The following is a 20,446-nucleotide window of genomic DNA, read 5'->3' on the forward strand; positions in this document are numbered from 1 at the left end:
AAAATTTAAAAATAAATTACTACCACACGTCAAATGACCAAAAACAGGCAAAAAAAATGGCTAAAATTGCATAAACTATTCGCAAATTTATATAAACTATTTACAAATAGTATAGGTTAATTCGCAAATAGCCAAAAATAGCCAAAAATAGCCACTGCTTTTCGCGCCATTTTTTGCCGATTTTTAGCATTTCAACCTGTGTACGCTGTAACTGTCAGATACCAAGCATAAATAAATTAAATAAAAGTCGTAGATAGAGTAGAAATCTAGATAACATAAATAGCAGATATTTAGATAGATAAACAGTAATGCAAATCAACTTCTATCACATGAGTATAAACTGGGTATATGATGTCATTTATTACATCATAGTTCTTAAAAAGAATATTTGTGTAACTTTAATTCTTATAAATAGGGAAGGAATTCCCTTGAATAAAATGAGTTATGATTTATTTTATGTTTAAATTTTATTTTGTTTATCACGTGCTTTGTATTACTAATATATTAACTTTTACGCATAAAGCCTGATTTGACGTGATAACTCTTATAAGAGGATCAGAGGACTTCAACGTCTAAGACTTTACCATATTAGGTTACATTTATATATCAGGTACAATAATATTCAGAAATGAAAAGGGCCTATATTAAAAATTGAAGTAAGATAAAATTACTAGTAAATTTGAAATTTTTCCTGGAGATTTTTATTAGAAGTAAGCGAGCCAGCGGGATCCTACTAATATAATAATGCAAACTTGTAATTTATACTGATATTTTGTATTTCAATTATTAATAAGACTTTATATAATAAAAATAGTATTTTAATATTTTAAAATATTGCATTATATTAAAAGATTTAAATTCCAAATAAAATTCCTTTTTCTATTAAATAAAAATTATTCTATTTTGAAAAAATAATAATATTTTTAAATACCTTAACGATAGACAGTTATTTATTAATTTTTATAATTTATTATTTACATTAAAATTCTATTAAATAAAAATAATATTTTTAAATACCAGCAGTAGACCAGTTATTTATAATTTTTATATATTATTTCTATTCAATACTTTTATAATAGATATAAAAAATAAAAAGTTTTATTTTATAAATAAATATTGTAATAAATAAAATAAGCAATATAAATATACTACTAATATATCAACAAATTTATATATATAATTTATATAAAGAATTATTTTATAATAAAAAAACTTATATATTTATTTATAATTAAATAAAAGTTACAAAATTATAAATTAATTTAAAATAACAGCTATATACAATAATACAAATATATTAAATAAATAATTATATATATTTTTTTAAACTAATTTAATATCATCAGATTTATCATAATTTAGAAAATCTTCTGTAAAAGGATTAAGTAATCGAGATGTGTAAATAGCTTGTGAATGAGTAGCTATTTGATAATTTTCAGTAAATGAAAGATTTGCTTTTCTGTATTCTTCTGCTTCCTTAAATTGCATTCCAATTTCTTCATTTTTTACAATAAAAGTTTCTTCTTCATATGACTTATGAAATAATAAAATTAATTCATTTATTTTAATAGTACTTGGTCTATTAATAGAATTTGGATCCCAACACTTTTTCATTAAATTAATATAACATTTTGGTGCTTCTGGTTCATTTATTTCAGGTCTAATTCCATTACAAATATCTAATGCAAGTGATTTATCATGTTTACGATTGTAAAAAGGTTGTTTTTTAGTTGCTACAAAATACATTATCATACCAAAACTGTAGATATCTGCTGCTTGAGTATAAGGCTTTCCTCTCATTACTTCAGGAGCCACATAAGGCATAATTCCATAAATTTTAGTTTCATTTATATTACCAACTTCTCTACATAATCCCATATCTGAAATTGATAAACTATCAAAACCGTTTATCTTATTTAAAAATAATATATTTCCTGTATGAAAATCACGATAAACTAAATTTTTTTGATGAATTTCTTTAAGACCATTAATAATATTAAGTAATACTAATAATTTAACTTTCCAATTAAAAGATTTATAATTTTTATTTATCCAATGATTAAAATTGCCTCCCTTTGCATATTGGAGAACCATAATATACTCTTTTGTATTTGGATTTTGAGATATTCCATATATCTTAAGAATATTACTTTTTTTATTTATTGAGTATCCTTTAACCTATTAAAATATAAATAATAAAACAAAATTATTTTATAATATTTAAATTATAAAGAACTTTTCTATTATAAATGATTTTTAAAAAAATTTCATACCTCAATTAAAAAATCATCAGTAATATTTTGGGAATTATCTAAACATTTCAAAGCAATTACTTTAAATAATCAACCTATATTTAAGACAGAATTTGAATATAATTTTTTATATAAAAATATTTCATCTTACTTAGGAATTTCTGTATTAAATAAATTAGATTCTTCAAATAATTCTCTTATTATAGGTCATCATTTTTTTAATGTTCAAAAAGATAACAAAATTGGAGCACGCACATTTTCTTATTGCTCAAAAAATAAATATTGTGCCAATTTACCTAACTTTACTTTTTGTATACTTATTGTTTCAGGTTGTCCTAATTCTAGTAGTACTTTTGGTACAATTTCTTTTGAAAAACAACTTTCAAGAAAACCTTATATTAATTTTACAAAATTTAATTTAGATTTTAATTCAATTTATATTAATTTGGTTTTCAAAAATGAAAGTTATTATCATCCAATCTGTTTAAAACAAAAATCAAATCAAATTAAGATTAAATATCTTCGATACATAAAAAGTGATTGTTATACTTGTAAAAATAATACCTATAATACTTTAAATATATCAGAAAAAGATATTAGATGTGTATACTTTGATCCATGTTATAAGCAGGTATTTTTGTGTTGATTTTTTATATTTGTTTTTTTTTGTTATTCATTTTTATTAACAACTAAAATAAATTCTATTTCTTAGTTACCTGAATAAATTTATATCGGTTATAGTTATGTATATATTAATTTAGGAATTAACATTATTATCGTAGAGTAAATTAGGCCACTCTAATTATTAATAATTAAATATCCCCCTCAAAAATTTACATTTTATATAGATACTAAAAAAATGCAAAGTAAATGTATTCCCCCTCCACCCTCGAAATATTCAGTTTTTAAGTATAAATATTAATATAAATATAAAAGTTCGATAAATTCACATGATCGTTAATGCATATCAATATTCGGATCATTTTATGCAATGCTGTGTTACCTGTTGAAGTTTTTTTTCTTTCTTCGCTCAAGTTCTTGTTTTCATTGTTAATTCTTTAAATAAACACGTACCTTTTTGAGTATAAAATTTCGTGTTAAATCATGACAGTAATAAGTATTGAACTCCTTGAACTTTATCTGAACTTTTAAGTTAGCTCTTTCTACAAGAAAACAGAAATATTAATTTTTGTAAAGGCTACACATATTAGATGATTATGATATCAATAATCCTGCTTTAATATTTATAAGTAATGTTACAAATATTCATTTTCCTCCAGAACACTGTTATATAATCACATTATTAATTTAAGAATCCAAAAACTTGGGTGGTTTGGGGACGCTCATACAACTTCTGGGGTAGAGTAACCTTATCTGGTATATTAATCCACATCGCAGTCAGTTTATTCAAACGATCATATCATTTTCCGAAATTTATAGAAGAATTACCAGAATATAAAGTAAATTCATCTTATAATCAATACTACAATAATTCACATCATATTAAAGAAATTCAAGCAAAAACTTTGAAACGTCATGTAGAAGCTCTAGAAAATTCATTAATTCAACCGTGGGCAAGTGATAAAAAATGACAACAATTTATTGATGAAGTATGTAGAATATTTAGATAATGCAAATAATAGTACAGAGGGTTAGTCCTTTTGCTTAATTTTTTTATCGTCGTATTAAACATCACCTGATATGTGTATATAGTGATGATCACCAGTCACGATCTCAAAAACGCGTAAAAAGCTTTTACTCGAACCTTTCATATTGTTCTCCACGAGTGTATTACGCGCGCACATGATTTAATAATAATTCCATAGGTTCGCTATTCTCTTAATAAAAACAAAAACTCTTACTTGTTAACTATTTTCTATAAATATTTCTACAATTGAGTTTCATGAGCTTGGGTACTAAAAACAGTAACAGCGAAAAAGGCGAAAATAATGTAAAACAACTTGCTAAAATATTTTCGCTAGGTGAGTATTAATGATACAATAAATGAAAAGTTCAGAGAAAGCCATCTTTAGTAATCCTTTCATTACCATTTAGCTTTGAGAGATATTCCTAACTTCTTAAAAGAAAATGCGGACCTTCTTGTCAAAGTTATTGAAAATATGTGCACCGACGACCCAATTATGATCATTGAGTGGGCGGATCCCTTCCCTCGAAATGGAAGAAATCAGACTAAAGTATTTTTACATTGTTTGCTATTCATTGTTTGTTACTTTAAACTAATATGTACAAAATTATTTAGCGTTCGCTAATTAACTATATTACAACACATGGAGGGGTAAACGAATTTAATTCCAGAATAATTTTCTCTTTCCGAAGTGGCCGCCAACTTACGGATTGCTTTAACGGCTTGCCAGACTGGTTGGTGTTAAGCTTTATTATTTTCTAGAAATATTTGCAATGTTTTTTAACTTTTTCAAATATAGGTGTAGACATGATAGAATTAATCTAAATGTTCTCGACGTTGGATGTTGTTATTGTGCTACCAAAGTTACCGAACGTACTGCAGATCTAGAAAATTGTCGTTACGTTTTTAATATCTAGATTCATATATTATATTATACATCTTTAGAAAAAATTAATTAATAATAGCTATATAAATGTATTATTCACGAAACATGTATTTTTAGTGCAAGATTAAAAAATTATTTGCTTCTTTGCAGTCTAAATATACTATTATATAATTTTTTTTGTGTGTATGTCCACGTATTTCATAGAGTTTAATCAAGGTGGTTGCTTTAATTATTACAAGAAAGATAATCATGAGCGTGATGAAGTTCAGGAATAAAATCTAGTTAGCAGGAAATCTTGGACAGATATAATACAGGAAAAAATAGAGTTGGTATAGATAAAATCAGGCTAGCGCCCTATGTAAAGAAATTTTTTTTTAAAAAAAATCCCCTCCTATTTTAAAAGTTTTTAATATTATAAAAAAAATTAATATAATAAATACTCCACCCTTCAATTTTTACACTCAATAATACTTAAAAAAAATCGTAATTTTTTTTTAATATTCTTTTTAAACATAATTGTTTATTGGAACGGCCAATAACATTTGATGAAAAAGGTTCTTTGAATACACAATCGTCAATACTATGACTTCCAATAACATTCTGCAACAGATCTTTGCAAAAAAAAAATTTAAACTACCCGATGTAACTTCTTTAACTATTGGCCAAAATTCATATATATCATCCGATTGAATATTAGACCTGAGCTCACAAAGAAACTTAACTCAAGCTTTGGGTAAAACTTCTTCGAATAAATATCGATTCCACTCAACCTTCAGACGCGCTAATCCCGAAAGGCAATATTTAATAACTAAATATAGAAATTTTATCAAAACATATAGCAGAGAATTAATTAGTTACCAGATCCTCATTGTCCGCTGCTGGCCAAAAGGAACGTCAATTAGTGCTAACCTGTTAATAAGTAATATAACCAATTATTTAAATCATAAACAATATCAAATTGATTCTTTTATTGCAAAATATCCATGTACGGAAACGAGAAAAGGCATATTAATGGAAAAAGCAAAATAATTATTAATCAAGGGAACAGCCAGATCAACATTAGGAATAAATTTATAATCTCTTATATATTTACCGAAGTTCTTATGAAAATATGCTTTGGCTTTGAGTAAATCATCAAAATATAACCATAGTTAATTTCTTTAGGATATCCTTTTCGTTGTCAAGAAAATGATGCGACATAAGACTTTCTAGTTGATTATGGTTATCAAGTTCTTTTGACTTGAGTGATTTTATCATTGGTATAATTTTTTCAACTATCGAACGATGTTGTTTTCTAGTTGTTTTCTAACATTCTTCAACTGAATGGTGTAAAGTAATTCAGGTTCAGTAGCGTCTTTTTCAAATAAATAATTAAAAATAAAGTTTTTTTTAAAAGAAGCTGCATACCATTCATTTCTTTCAGTCCTATATTGGTTTGGAATTCCGATTATGAAATTGGAATCAGTGATTCTGTATTTACCTATTATCTGTTATGAGAGAGAAAAATAATTAATAATGTGCAATTATTATTTAATGGTAAAGAAGACATAGCTAATTCCTCCTTTAGAATTAGCAGACTTTACCAATAACAAAGTTAGGATGTCTGCTTGAGTTGGTTATCAAGTGAACAAGTAAAACAAGTAAAGAAAAAAATATAAAAAAAAAGAAATAAAAGAAATAAAAAAAAGAAAAAAGAAAAAGAAATAAAAAGAAATAAGAAATAAAAAAGAAAAAAAGAAATAAAAAAGAAATAAGAAATAAAAAAGAAATAAGAAATAAAAAAGAAATAAGAAATAAAAAAAGCAGGCTCCTAAGTCAACCTTGTGAACTCCCCGGCTCAATGGCAATCCGTTCTAGATTTTCTTAGGAGTTACCCACTAAAAAAAATCACCCTTCACCCTTCACCAACCCAAGCAAACAAATCCAAGTATTCTCCTAAGTAAAATTTGTGAACTCCCCGGCTCAAATGAGCTATCCGTTCTAATTTTGCTTAGGAGCTACTCACTTTGCAAAATAAAAAAAAACACACCTCTTTTAAAGACTTCTAAGCCACTTTGCTCTCATCTAGAAAACCGGTAATGCTCCATTCAAAGAGCTTTCGTCTGTTGTCCGGTGAAGAATTTTAGAGAGGGTTTTTTTTTACTGTAGTATTTTTTAGAATGTTTTTTTTTAGAGAAGGCTGATAGTATATATATATGTTGAGAGTATATATATATTGTAAAAATCAAAATCGTGACTCGAGTAAAAAAAAAATCGCGACTCGCGATTCAACATGACTAATATTGATCGTCGCTCATGATTCTACTTTGGGCGCCTATCGATATCTATTATCGATATTAATACTATTAATACAAACGTGTAAACTATTAGATACTGATATAGTCGCCTTATTAAATTCAAATTAAGTAAATAAAATAAATAAAATAGTTCCTTTTAATATATTTATATCGTTATAATAAGTAATCATAAGAATTGTTAATTATTATTTTTTTTCAATTTTTTTAAGAATTTGAAGTCGTTTTAGAAATAAATTAATTATTTTATATAATTTTTATTCTTTTTTTTTTGTTAGTAACGTATTTCTTTACTATTATTCTTTACTATTATTTATTAGATGATATTTTATGTCCGACATGATTATTTTAAATAATATCTTGATTTTTAATCTAGATACGTCATACGCCTGACTTTTTATATGAAGTAAAAAAAAGATGATGTCAACATAAAAATTGATTCGATGATAGTTATATTTATACTGCAAATTATCTTATGAACGTTGATTACTATTGGTTAATCAAATATTTTTACACATTATAAAATTAATGTTACTTTATAAAATTTATTAATTACAAATAAAATTACAATTTTTTATATTATCAATAACATTATTTTTTTTCATTGAGTCTAGTGGTTAAAATTACATCAAATTTGACTATATATGAGGAAGTAAGTTGGACCCCTCGATAATACACAATGATTTCTAATTTTCGAATATTCCACATTTTTTTGTCAGCGTTGATGAAGGTAAAAAAAATATTATTAATCAAAAAATTGTTAAAAGTGACTCAAATACAGGTACTTTTAAGGAATTGTATGATGTAATTACAAAAGATCTATACGAAGTGTTCATGTTTATATAGGAAAAATTGTTAATAAATGGTTTATGTTGAAGAGAGACTATATGGCGAAATTTCTTTAATGTATATAAGATTCGTTATTCAACCGGAAGAAGATAATGGTGAAAGTAGTTCTAGAAATCAAGAGATTCAACAAAATCAAACAAATATTTTTGACACCATGATGAAAAGAGCTCGTCATATGCAAAAAAAGAGAAGACATTTATTTTAGGAATATTATATAGACACAATAAAATTTATTCTAAAAATTTAAAATTATTTGGTTTTTATTCTTTTATTATTACTCTGTAATAAAATATGTAAAATTGTAATAAAATGCTTGCAAAAATATTAAAATTTGAATTTTCTTTATCTAACAATTGCTAATAATCAAAGTTAAAAATGCTAATAATCAAAATTAAAATCTTTTTCACTTGGCTGTTGAAACTCAACCCCATTGTTATCACACACTTGTTTTATACACATGACTCTTTCATTTGCCAAGGTTGTCTTAAATTGTTTATATTTAATTTCTACTTCCTTATACGAGATCACTTCATTGCTTAAAATTATTTCTAGCCAAATTTCGAAATTTTGACAACCATTAATAGTACTAGTAAATTGCATCTAATATTCCATTTAATTCCAATGGAATTTATACCCTTTCAATACGGAATCCTCTCTGTTAAATTCTTTTCGTCCAATCGGCCATTGCTCTCCTTTATAATCTTTTTTGTAACCTGTGACTTGATTGTCTGATCTTGCTTACGAAGTTTAAAGTGCAAAATAGTTCTAACGTCCTATATGATCGTACCATAGAGACAAGGAATCGAAGTTGACGTCTACGAACAACTTCTTGGGAAATTGTATCTTTTACCAGACTACTGATTGAATACCAGACGCGTGATTATAAATTTTTTATAGCTTCTTTTAATTTTTAATTTGATATTTCTTTCTTCTTTATTCACGGATAAAAGAGACTCTAATGAATATGTTTGTTCACCCAAAAGTCTAAAATCATTATAGTAACATCTGCCTCATCAATAATTGTAGTGCCAGAACCCAGAAGGAGTACTGAAAGAGCACCCTTAAAGGTAGAAAATTCGTTCTTATGATTAATAGAACTTAAGTATTCTATAAGACGATTTCTATAATCTTCAGAATGTTTAAAAATCAAATTATCTCGTGCTGGGGGATTTTCAGGAAGTTTTTCACTATTAAAGTATTCAACTTTAATTCCAAGATCTCCAAACCTTTCGGTTATCTGAACCTATTCGACTAAATTATACGGAATTGAAATCTTGTTTGCTTTCGTCTCTAGAATGCTGGGATCACTTGCTGATCTTACGTGTAACACACCGCCTGATTTTACAAGTTGTATTAAACCGATATCAACGTTCATTGTAAATGTTTTTACATCAGTTCCTTGTAAAACGTTCCATAATGCAAATGAAGTTGAATACATTTGTATTCAATTTATTGGTAACAGTTGCCGCAAGTTCAACATTATCTAGTAGAATATAACAAAACATTAATAGAATGAACTAACGGCACAAATTCTTCATAATAATAATATACTATACCTTTCTTAATTTTTTTGGCTTTTTTAGCATCATCATTATTTTTCTTCTGTGCCTTTAAGAAAAAAAAAATCAGTAAAAAAATACCGATCATACAAATATATTAAACATACTTGTTGAGGAAGACATTTTATTGTGGAATAAAGAAAATTTAAAGGGAGGAAGGCAAAGAAGAGTAATAAATTTGTAAAATATTTCGCATGGTCACATTATATTGGCGTGGTATGATGTGGCACGAAGTGCCACTCAGATCATCAGATCATCATTATCAATGATCTTATACTATCTATATGTACATTCACTTGTCCATTGAATATAGGCAAGAATGTGTAGTTTTTCACGAAATTCATGTACAATAAAATATTCAATTTTCCCAAATAATTCTTTATCTTCATACATATCAACCTTTTAAATATTATTTAAGTTAGTCAATAATATTTATATAAAAATATACAAAACTAGATGAATACCGCGACATAATAATTGTTCCTTGCTATATCAGCTTTTCTTTGGATCCAAATGGAACTTATTATATGGCCATCTTTAATTCTGAGACGTCCAAATTTTCGTCCATTTGATTTAACGTTCTAATAAATTTAAATATTTAATAAATTATTTAAAATGTATAAATCTTACCTCCAATCTATTTTTAGGAGTGAAAATGTTTTTAATTGTTTAAGTTCACACACCGTTAAATTATAATCCCATTTAGGCCAGTAAAATTCTTCAATTTGAGTATCTAATGAAAAAACTTTAATCTCTCCGAATAAAATTTAGATGATGATTCAGAAAATTGATTCGTTAGTTCCGGATAAACGAAAATTAAATGTTGAGGAAGTAAAATTCCACACAATCGTTTCATGGGGAACTGCCAAAAGCTCTAGCATGGTCCACAATCCTTGATGCATTCCAAGAAATGATCGTTATGTTTGTAGCAATTTTAACGGTGTTCCGACCAAATGGTCTACGATGCTTTGTTTCTAATTCACCAACTGTAGTTGCCAAAAGCAAGTATGCATCATCTGACTCTGTATCAATATCTAACGTTGGAGACACTTAGTTGTACAAGACTAATTAACAGTGCGAACCGAACTTCGGCGATAAAATATCAAATCAGAAAGATGAGAGAGTTAGCCACAGTCAGTCACTTTGATGGATAAAGATCCCTTAAAAGTAGGTTTGAAACTCGTACAATTCCATTTCGTCATTTTTTGTGCTGCAGTTCCAACGAAAATATAGCGAAAAAAAAACACTTCGGTAATAAAGTTCCTCGCATATTGATTCATTTTTTCCTTCGAAATCAAATTTAAAAATACAAATGATTTTCTCGCCAATCCCGAATTACCACCAGGAACGCAATAGCCCTCCCTTTGAACGATCTATGTAATAAAATGGAGTCTTTCGAGAAAATAAAGTTTCAAGATCAGAAAAAATATCTTTCTAAGGACGCTAATTATCTTAGCAGACAAAATTACGACGATGGAACCTAATATCGTACGTTTGTTTGCCCGCAGTAAATTTAACGATATCAATGGAAAAGTAAAATTTATGTTTTAGAACATGTACGTATATATAAGCATAGCGGACATGCTATATCACAACGTCGATCATTTGTAGATCATATTTATATTAATTATCATATTATTTAATTCACATTTTAAAGCCTTAGGCGAATCCATAAACTTTATACTGAACTATTTATTTAATAGTTCGAAAATAGTATAGTGAAAATCGGTGTAACCCAAAAATTAATGCCGATCATTTGCAGATCATATGGTAATTTGACGGGCAAAGCCACAGATGTTCGGGCGAACTCAGAAAATTTTACCATACATTCATCTACTATTTGGGAATATGTGGTAAAATGAAACCACCTCAATTCGCTTGAAACTAAAGTTTTATATGTGCCAATTATGGTCAATGTTTTCATAAATAAGCAAAAAAAAAAAGTTACTACTAGTAAAAATTCTCCAATAATAATGCGATTTTAATAAAATTTAATACATAGTAAATTTAAACTAACATAAAGTTGTTTGTAAAATTTAAGCATATATTATTATGTAGAATTTTTCATTTGACTATATAACAACATTTTTATTAAATTTAAAAAGTTGCTATTAGTAAAAGTTATTTAATATGTGTGCGATTCTAATAAAAATTAATATACAGTAAAAACAAATTAAAGTTAAGTTAGTTGCAAAATTTGAACGTATATTATTAGTATAATGGGATAAATAATCGACAAATGATCGGCACAATAATGTGAGATGTCCGCTATGCTATATATATATATATCAATGTGTAGCGGAATAAAAACAAAAACTATAACAAAAGACATAATATATGAGAACCAAGGATTAACAACAATGTCGATGGCGAGATATTACAACAATGTTCGAATGTTATCCGAAAAAGTCCGGTCATTGCCGTCATTGGGACAACTGCGTCGAATCGGTACCTTGTCTGGCAAAAAAGAAGAGCCGAAGACACATGTTGTGGTCCCAAACGTTTAATTAGAAAATCAAATATTCCAAAAACCATGTGTCATCGGCCGAAAGATGGAAAGCAGGATGAATCTCGAGAAGGTTGCAATAATCCGAAAAATTTTGCTCATGATAGTAAAATAATAATCGCAAATAGAAGAAATCATAAACGCGTTTGTAAATTGTCTTAACCGTAATCTTGAAGGTAGATATGTTATATGGAATTTATTAAGCAGTATGGTTTTGATCATATAACTGCTACGGTCATATGTTTGATCAATGTGTGTTGTTTGATGATCACTTGGAAAGATTATTGGAATGAAGCGACAAAGGTATCTCAAACTCACCGTGTAATGTAGGATTTTGAGTCCGATGGGACTGTAACGTTAATGATGGTATGTTGAGATTTTGTTCATTCTTTCTTTGTCTTAATTTTTCATAATTGGTTTCTTTCACCGAATGAACCACCTTTGATAAACCCGCCGTGGTCACCCACCCTGTTGCAAAGAAGAAAATGAATTAAAAAACATATTGATATGGTTTCCACGTAATGTTTTGATCAAGCGTGATGCATTTAAATTTTAATTATCAATAATAGTAAACAAATAATTAGTGTTATGAAATATATATAGTATGGGACAGTCTGCAGGCGTTCATTTCTACTCTCTACCAATATATTAACGTTACGCTTTTCATGCCTAAATCGCAAAAATTCCTATAATGTTACCCTGTACCTAGGACTATTCTGTAATATAAAATAAAAGTGATACGCAAGTAAATTTCCATTTTAATATATAATAACAGGGTTTTTCGGCGAACAAAATAGATTTTCAGGAACAATACATAAAAACTAACGAATAAAATCTATTTATTACTAATAATAAACTGCATATATAGAAACTTAATAATATCAATTGTCTTAATCGGAGCAGATTTATAAACAAACTTACAAAAATAGAATGCAAAGTAAGATATCGATTACAAATTCTTAGAAGAATGCATTTACCTAATAAAGAAGTTTATATTCAAATTAGTATTCATTCATTAATTGTCATACATGATTTGCTTCATTGTAAAATTATATTTTATCTAAAAAGAATACCAAAAGAACTTTTTGAATTCAGCTCCAAAACATAGTTACGCATTATGCAAATAATCATCTGAAACTAAGGCTGAAATTTTTTCATCTAAATTGAATAAGTATAATAACTGTTTAAGTTCAAAGCTAAGCCACAAATTTAATTTGCTAAATAAGATGGCGTTATGCCAAAGATATTACCTAATCATTAAATCGGCCTCAAAAATATTTCTTTTGACGTTAACAATTAGGTAATGAATTATTCTAAATTAGGAACATAATTTCATTTCTATTATTATTAAAAAAAAACATAATTTACTTTACTGCACAAATTCGTTTAACATGACCTGCGCTAATTTTTTGCTGCGCGCACGTAATATACATTATACGAGTATATAATATTTCAACTTTTACTTTTCTTCTTCTCAATTCTTTTTTTACTTCAAATTTTTTTTTTTAAAAAAAAAGTTAAAAAATGGCAAATTACGATCAAATGGATGATCCAACTTCTGCTGCCTTTGATATCTTTTTCAGTGGTATAATACCAATCGGTTATTCGGTATATTTCGAACCACTTTTAAGTACAACATTAAAATCTAAAATTGAAGATTTCGTTTTTTTTTTTGTGGAACCTCTTATACCGCTTTTCTACGCGTTCAACAAAATCACTTACAATGAATTTGACAAGAGACATATTATATTTATTTGTGTTTATAGTACCTTTAGAATTGTTTCAGCCATTATATATTATATCATTCTCGCATGGATAAAAAAAACAAACCGATATTTCGGATACAAATCATTGAAACATTGTATTTTATTCGTATACTTTGGTATCACAGAATATTGTGCTCGTTTTGTTCCTATGATGTGTTTAGAAGATCTTAGGAAAACTGGTTTTATTACAGAGTTACTTAATGGAGTAGCTATACTCGGAATTATATTCGGTTTTTTCGCGTTCGTATTATTATTACCTCATATCTTGTATAAGAATAGAAGAGATTTTCCAATTGTTGGTAATATCATATATTCAATATATACTTTTAGTTCATTTTACATTAGTATAGTTTATTTAGTAATAGTACCTTCAAATGTAATTTACGTTAAAATCGCATTTAACATCAATTTATTATTGATAATGAGATTTTTTACCATATGTAATGATAAACCTAGAAACAAAAATAGGGGTTTAGGCTGTATTATCCTTTTCGCTTTCGATGATATTAAGAGTATAGAGAAGGAATTAAAAAATGAGAACAGGGATAAATATTGGTACGAAATATTTTTATCACATCGTATGATCAAACCAATAATTGATGAGATTAAGAAAAGAATATTAAAAAGAAATAAAGATCAAGAATATTATGAAGATAGATTAATTTGTAATAGAGCAAATATTTTATATTATTATAAATATGGAGAAGCTCTTGAAAAGAAAAGGAGTAAGAAACGTTTTCAAAATACCATTCAGAGTGTTGGAAGTGCATCATCCATTCAGAGTATTGGAAGTACATCATCCCCTCAGAGTATTGGAAGTACGTCATCCACTCAGAGTATTGGAAGTACATCATCCGCTTCATCCACTCAAAGAATTGGAAGTACATCATCAAATGGAAATTCTACTTCTCAAGATCATGAATTCGTTCTAGATGCATACATACCCGGTATCATTTTACATAATGAAATCAAAAAAGCGAACAAAGTTTATAAACTTTTCAACGGAATTGGCACCCAAAATATTAATAATGTCAAAAGTCTTTCAGCTACTGATATCGCAAGATTAGAAGATGAAGAAATTAATAATATCATTAAAAGTTTGAAAGTAAAACCTTAGTTCGTATTAAAAAATATATGTACATTTTTTTAAAAAAAATATATTTCTTTATAAACATAAAATACATAAATTTTTTTCGTTTTATTATGTAATGATGTTGATATCAGGTTAAATTGATATGAAATTTAGTGTCTTACAAAATCAACCATTCAGTCATTTGATCAATAGTGTGACGATATATCAGTTGATAATAATAAAAAATTCTATTTGACACGTTATGTGAGAAGTGTGTAAAATACGGAAAATACCAGATACCAAGGCTTTTGATATGTATTACTTTATCTCGCTAACGCTTTCTTAGTTGGGATTATAATATACTTATTCATTAATTATTGAAATTGAATTATGTTATAATATAATTTTATAATTATAACTGAAAATATTTAAAATTATTAAACCAATTTTTGAAAGAAAATTATTTTGGAGCCATTTTCGGGAATGCACTGTTTGAAACATTTCGGAATATTTTGCCCGAAGCGCGATAATTTATAGTTTCGGTAATTTCGGAGTTTCGGCGAATAAATAACCCTTGTATGCCAACTTCAAACATGCGGGCTAACTTTCAGGAAAAGCGAATAAAAATAGTCATTACCTATTTAACTGCTCTTAATAAGATGCATATATTTAAACTTGGAAATTAAATAATAATATTAATTATCTTATTCATATTCGGATTATATTCGGATCAATTTAATTAAAGAAATTTAAATCCAAATTGGTATTCATTGATAGCTAAAAAAATTATCATGCATAATCATGCGTCGTTGTAAATTATATTTTTATCGAGGCTGTGATCTGACATGAACTATTAATATTAAAATCACGCATATTAATTGTATATTTTTTTTTTGCATGAAACTAAGCCCCTTTTTCTTTTATGAATGAATCGATTATTGGAAGAGAGGAGAAAAATTTTTTCTCCTTCAAAAACGAAATTGAAATAGTTAAAATGGTTAATTAGTCATTGATATTAATTTCAAAAATATTCTTTTGACGTTTACAAATAGCTAATGAATTATTCCCAAATGGGAAAATAATCTTATTAAAAAAAAAGTATAATTTTTATTACTCATATGAATTTTAGCCTGTTGACTGTATTTTATTGCACAAATTTGTTAACATGATCTGCATAAATTTTTATTATATTTTTTTGTTACGTTCGCGTAATTTTTAATATTTCAACATTTTCTTTTCTTCTTCAGTTCTTCTTATTCCTTTTTTTCACTTCATAGTCAAAAAAGAAAGTTAAAATGGAAAACTATAATCAGATGGATGTTCCAACTTCTACTGCCTTTGATATTTTTTTCAATGGTATAATACCAATTCTTTATTCAACATCTTTCGAACCACTTTTAAGCCCAACATTAAAATCTAAAATCGAAGATCTCGTTATCCTTTTTGTGGAGCCTCTTATACCACTTTTCTATGCGTTCAATAAGATAACTTACAATCAATTTACCAAAAAATACTTTATATTTACTTGTATTTATTGTATTTTCTTATCTATTACTTTCATTTCACATTATCTTATCTTCATATGGTTTAAAAAAACAAACCGATATTTCAAATACAAATCATTGACACATTGTATAATAACCTTATACCTTGCTACCTTAGAAACTAGTACTCGTTTTCTTCCCGTAATTTGTTTGGAAAATATTGGAGAATTGAGAAATATTGCATTCAAAGCACCTAATGCGATGGTTGTATTTGGAATTATACTCGCCTTCCTCATATTGGTATTAATATTACCTCATATCTTGTATGCTAATAGAGATGAGTTTCCAGTTTTTGGTAATATTATATTTGCACTACATATATTTAGTTCATGTTTTTCAAGTATTGTTTATTTGGTAATAATACCTTCAAATGTAATTTATGTTAAGATCGCATTTAACATCAATTTGTTATTGATCATGAGATTTTTTTCTATATTGGAAGATAAACCTAGTAACAAAAAAAGGGGCTGGGGTTGTGTTGTTCTTTTCGCTTTTGATGATACTGAGGGTATAGAGAAGGAATTAAAGAAAGAGGACAGGGGTCAATATTGGTACACGCCATATTTATCCCGTCCTATAATTAAACCAATAACTAAAATAATTAATGAGATTACAAAAAAAAATGATAAAGAAATTGAATATGATGAAGATAAATCAATTTGTAATAAAGCAAATATCTTATATTATTATAAATATGGAAAAATCCTTGAAGAGAGAAGGATTTATCAGAGTACAGGTACGACACCTCATGAATTTGTTCTTGAAAGATATATACCTGGTAATAATTTACATAATGAAATTAAAAAGGCAAACAAGGTTTATACGCTTTTTGATGGAATTGGTATAGAAAAGATAGATTATATTGAAAGTTTTTCTGCTGAAGATATTGCAAGATTAGAATATAAAGAAATTAATGAGATCATTAATAGAATAAATAAAATACCTTATCCCTAATCATATGGAAAGTTAGAATATACTGTATCAAACTGTGTCAATCTAACTTAATTGATATTTGATATCTTTAGATTTATTTATTTTCTTAAAAAGTAATTATTTAATAAAATTTTAAATTTCATTAAAATTCTTTAATTATTAAAGTATTAGTAAATCTTTTTTTATTTATTTTTATTTTATAATTATTTTTTAATTAAAAAATTGATTAAATATATTAAATAATTTTTAAATTTTAATGAGTGGTATACCACTTAGACTACCACTCTATAGTCTCGATTATTTGGAAAATGATCGACTGGAACCGATGCACAAACTCGTATCATTATCAACAAGCGTGGAAATAGGAACGAAGACTATCATAACTTGGGAAAAGTATTGCGACTAGAATCAATAGAGAGCTTAGTTCTAATTTACTGGGACATCATTGCATAGAAAAATTAAAGAACCTTGTTCGGGATTATAATGTAAGTGTAAGTGTTAATTGACTACTTAAGCACAGGCGAATCCTAAATCTCACTCTCCACATTACCTCTGGTGACTAGGCGATGTGTGAATATATGAATGGAAGTCAAATAGCTAGAAGGAGTCGAACAGGTGCTAGATATTTGAGAAGTTCCGCGCTCACTTTTGGGAAAAACCTGAAGATGCTTTTGATAGGATTCGTAATATGAATATTTCTAATCGTAGGCGAGATAGAGGAATTGTTTCACCTGCACCCTTCATTGAGGTGGTTGGTACTAGGCTAAAGAGGTCCCTTTGGGACTAGATCATCTAGCTGAAGAAGTCAGAGCTGAAGCAATCAAAGAAATCGTATACATTCGGAATCACCATCTCGTCTATCTCCGGCTCCACCTTTACCTTGTAACGAAGATGGAAATCCAGGAAATCCAGGAAATAACACGACAACTTCATCTGTCCAGCCTCCATCTTATGATGACAATCAACAATCATTGAATAGTATGGATGGTGGGCCCCTTTGGAACCTGGTAATGTTATAGAGCAATGAAGTTATCCTTCTAGAAAATGCATTACCTTTAGTAACTAACTTTGGTATTCATTTCTTCATTTATTATGATTGAAAAAAAAATAATAAAGTTTTTCGTCTAACTTAGTCCTGAACCTGTATAAATTTGAATTGTTGATATAAGTTGATAAAGAATCAGTGTAATTCTTTAAATCCGCTATAAATCATTAAAACACTAAACTATTTACAATCCTAAAAGTGGTTAAAATTAGCCACAAATATGGTTTAATTCCTGAGGTAGCGAATGCAATAACCAATCTGTATTATAGTTATAGTGATGAAACGCTAAAAATGTGGTGTTCCCATATTCGTGCTCCGCTTAGGAAATTTTTTGAACGAAAAATTTTCCAACAATCACGTGGGCGTATGTAAAAAATTCATGTCATAACTAATAAAATATATAATAATGAGTATCACACAAATTATAGTATCGCAAGTTTATTTTTAATTGTAAACTACACTTAGTCAATCTACGTTACTCACTTTTTATATACTCAATTGTCATTTTTTTAATTAAAAACAATTACCCTGTAGATAATATAAGATATTAAACCGGTTGAGTCAATGATCAAACACCACGAATTTTGAATAGTATTCAAATTAAATATGGTGAAACTTATCCCTAATTATATTATTTGTTAGCTCAAATAATCGTTTTTAGCTATCAAAATATTTATTTCTAAATATTCTTTAAAAATGAAATTGAAACAATTTCATTTGATGTTATAGAAATCATAAACTTTTGCCTGACTCTGGTACCTTATTACTTGCGTGGCCTGATATCCAAAGATTACGTTTCTTTCAAACATTAATCATATAAATGTGGGTCAATGATCATGTCATTAGGCGTTCTTAATGGTAAATAAATAATAGGTTTATTGTAAATATTCCATAATAATATGTTAAAAGATTCATTATAAAAAATAAATAAATAAAATTCAAAGAATAAACTTTATAAAAAAACACTAATTTTAAAACTGTGTACGAACCTTACCTGAACATTTAGTAAATGTTTCCTTAAAATATTAATTTTATAATGTGTAAAAATTTAGTTGGATATTTGATTAACCAATAATAATCAAAAAGTTTACCAATCTTTAACATGATTTCATTCTAAATATAGATTAAATTTAGAAATTTTAAAATTTTGAGATTTTTTTAAAAAAAGTCCTGATTAGGCAGATAATTAATACAATAAGCGCTAATCTCCGCACATCAGCAGATCAGCTAAAGTAGAATCACATGAGCGACGATCAATATTAGTCATGTTGAGTCGCGAGTCGCGATTTTTTTACTGCCCACTCTCTGTTAGTCATTCATTTTTTTAGTCACGATTCGCGAGTTGCGATTTTTACAAATATCAGATATATATATACCCTCAACATGTATACTGTATATACTATCAGCCTTTTCTAAAAAAAAAAAAATTCTAAAAAATACTACAGTAAAGAAAAACCCTCTCTAAAATTCTTCACCAGAAAACAGACAAAAGCTCTTTGACCGGTTTTCTAGATGAGAGCAAAGTGGCTTAGAAGTCTTTAAAAGAGGTGTGTTTTTTTTATTTTGCAAAGTGAGTAGCTCCTAAGCAAAATTAGAACGGATAGCTCATTTGAGCCGGGGAGTTCACAAATTTTACTTAGGAGAATACTTGGACTTGTTTGCTTGGGTTGGTGAAGAGGTGAATTTTTTTAGTGGGTAACTCCTAAGAAAATCTAGAACGGATTGCTCATTGAGCCGGGGAGTTCACAAGGTTGACTTAGGAGCTGCTTTTTTTTTTATTTCTTATTTCTTTTTTATTCTTATTTCTTTTTATTTCTTTTTATTTCTTTTTCTTTTTTCTTTTTTTTTATTTCTTTTTTTCTTTTTTTTTATATTTTTTTCTTTACTTGTTTTACTTGTTCACTTGATAATCAACTCAAGCAGACATCCTAACTTTGTTATTGGTAAAGTCTGCTAATTCTAAAGGAGGAATTAGCTATGTCTTCTTTACCATTAAATAAAAATTTGCACATTATTAATAATTTCTTCTCTCTCATAACAGATAATAGGTAAATGCAAAGATTTACAATTATTGACTCCAATTTCGTAATCGGAA

General features: G+C 27.3%; 6 protein-coding genes across 6 annotated transcripts; 4 read left to right on the top strand and 2 right to left on the bottom strand.

Annotated features, from left to right (window-relative positions):
• Positions 1-1,323: 1,323 nt before the first annotated feature.
• On the bottom strand, positions 1,324-1,614 carry OCT59_008277 (uncharacterized protein; the record flags this gene model as incomplete). Its single annotated transcript, XM_025327353.2, has 1 exon — positions 1,324-1,614. The coding sequence occupies one exon, from the start codon at positions 1,612-1,614 to the stop codon at positions 1,324-1,326; it is 291 nt and encodes a 96-aa protein (XP_025171776.2).
• A 2,541-nt stretch (positions 1,615-4,155) lies between these two features.
• OCT59_008278 (uncharacterized protein) lies at positions 4,156-4,814 on the top strand (the record flags this gene model as incomplete). Its single annotated transcript, XM_025320258.2, has 4 exons — positions 4,156-4,234; positions 4,308-4,447; positions 4,513-4,631; positions 4,697-4,814. 4 exons carry the CDS (start codon positions 4,156-4,158, stop codon positions 4,812-4,814), a joined length of 456 nt encoding a protein of 151 aa, XP_025171775.1.
• Positions 4,815-8,881: 4,067 nt separating this feature from the next.
• Positions 8,882-10,765, bottom strand: OCT59_008279 (uncharacterized protein; the record flags this gene model as incomplete). Its single annotated transcript, XM_066142341.1, has 8 exons — positions 8,882-9,169; positions 9,363-9,409; positions 9,483-9,534; positions 9,834-9,884; positions 9,950-10,066; positions 10,169-10,218; positions 10,349-10,534; positions 10,618-10,765. 8 exons carry the CDS (start codon positions 10,763-10,765, stop codon positions 8,882-8,884), a joined length of 939 nt encoding a protein of 312 aa, XP_065999231.1.
• Positions 10,766-13,467: 2,702 nt separating this feature from the next.
• Positions 13,468-15,110, top strand: OCT59_008280 (uncharacterized protein). The gene has a single exon (XM_025311415.2). It carries the CDS (start codon positions 13,516-13,518, stop codon positions 14,872-14,874), a length of 1,359 nt encoding a protein of 452 aa, XP_025171772.1. The 5' UTR covers positions 13,468-13,515; the 3' UTR covers positions 14,875-15,110.
• Positions 15,111-16,124: 1,014 nt separating this feature from the next.
• On the top strand, positions 16,125-17,327 carry OCT59_008281 (uncharacterized protein; the record flags this gene model as incomplete). The annotated part of the gene is made up of 1 exon (XM_025330645.2): positions 16,125-17,327. The coding sequence occupies one exon, from the start codon at positions 16,125-16,127 to the stop codon at positions 17,325-17,327; it is 1,203 nt and encodes a 400-aa protein (XP_025171771.1).
• Positions 17,328-17,994: 667 nt separating this feature from the next.
• On the top strand, positions 17,995-18,325 carry OCT59_008282 (uncharacterized protein; the record flags this gene model as incomplete). The annotated part of the gene is made up of 2 exons (XM_066142342.1): positions 17,995-18,077; positions 18,133-18,325. The coding sequence occupies 2 exons, from the start codon at positions 17,995-17,997 to the stop codon at positions 18,323-18,325; spliced, it is 276 nt and encodes a 91-aa protein (XP_065999232.1).
• Positions 18,326-20,446: the final 2,121 nt, after the last annotated feature.

The sequence above is a fragment of the Rhizophagus irregularis genome, chromosome 16 (genome assembly GCF_026210795.1).
Source record: "Rhizophagus irregularis chromosome 16, complete sequence".
Lineage (NCBI taxonomy): Eukaryota > Fungi > Glomeromycota > Glomeromycetes > Glomerales > Glomeraceae > Rhizophagus > Rhizophagus irregularis.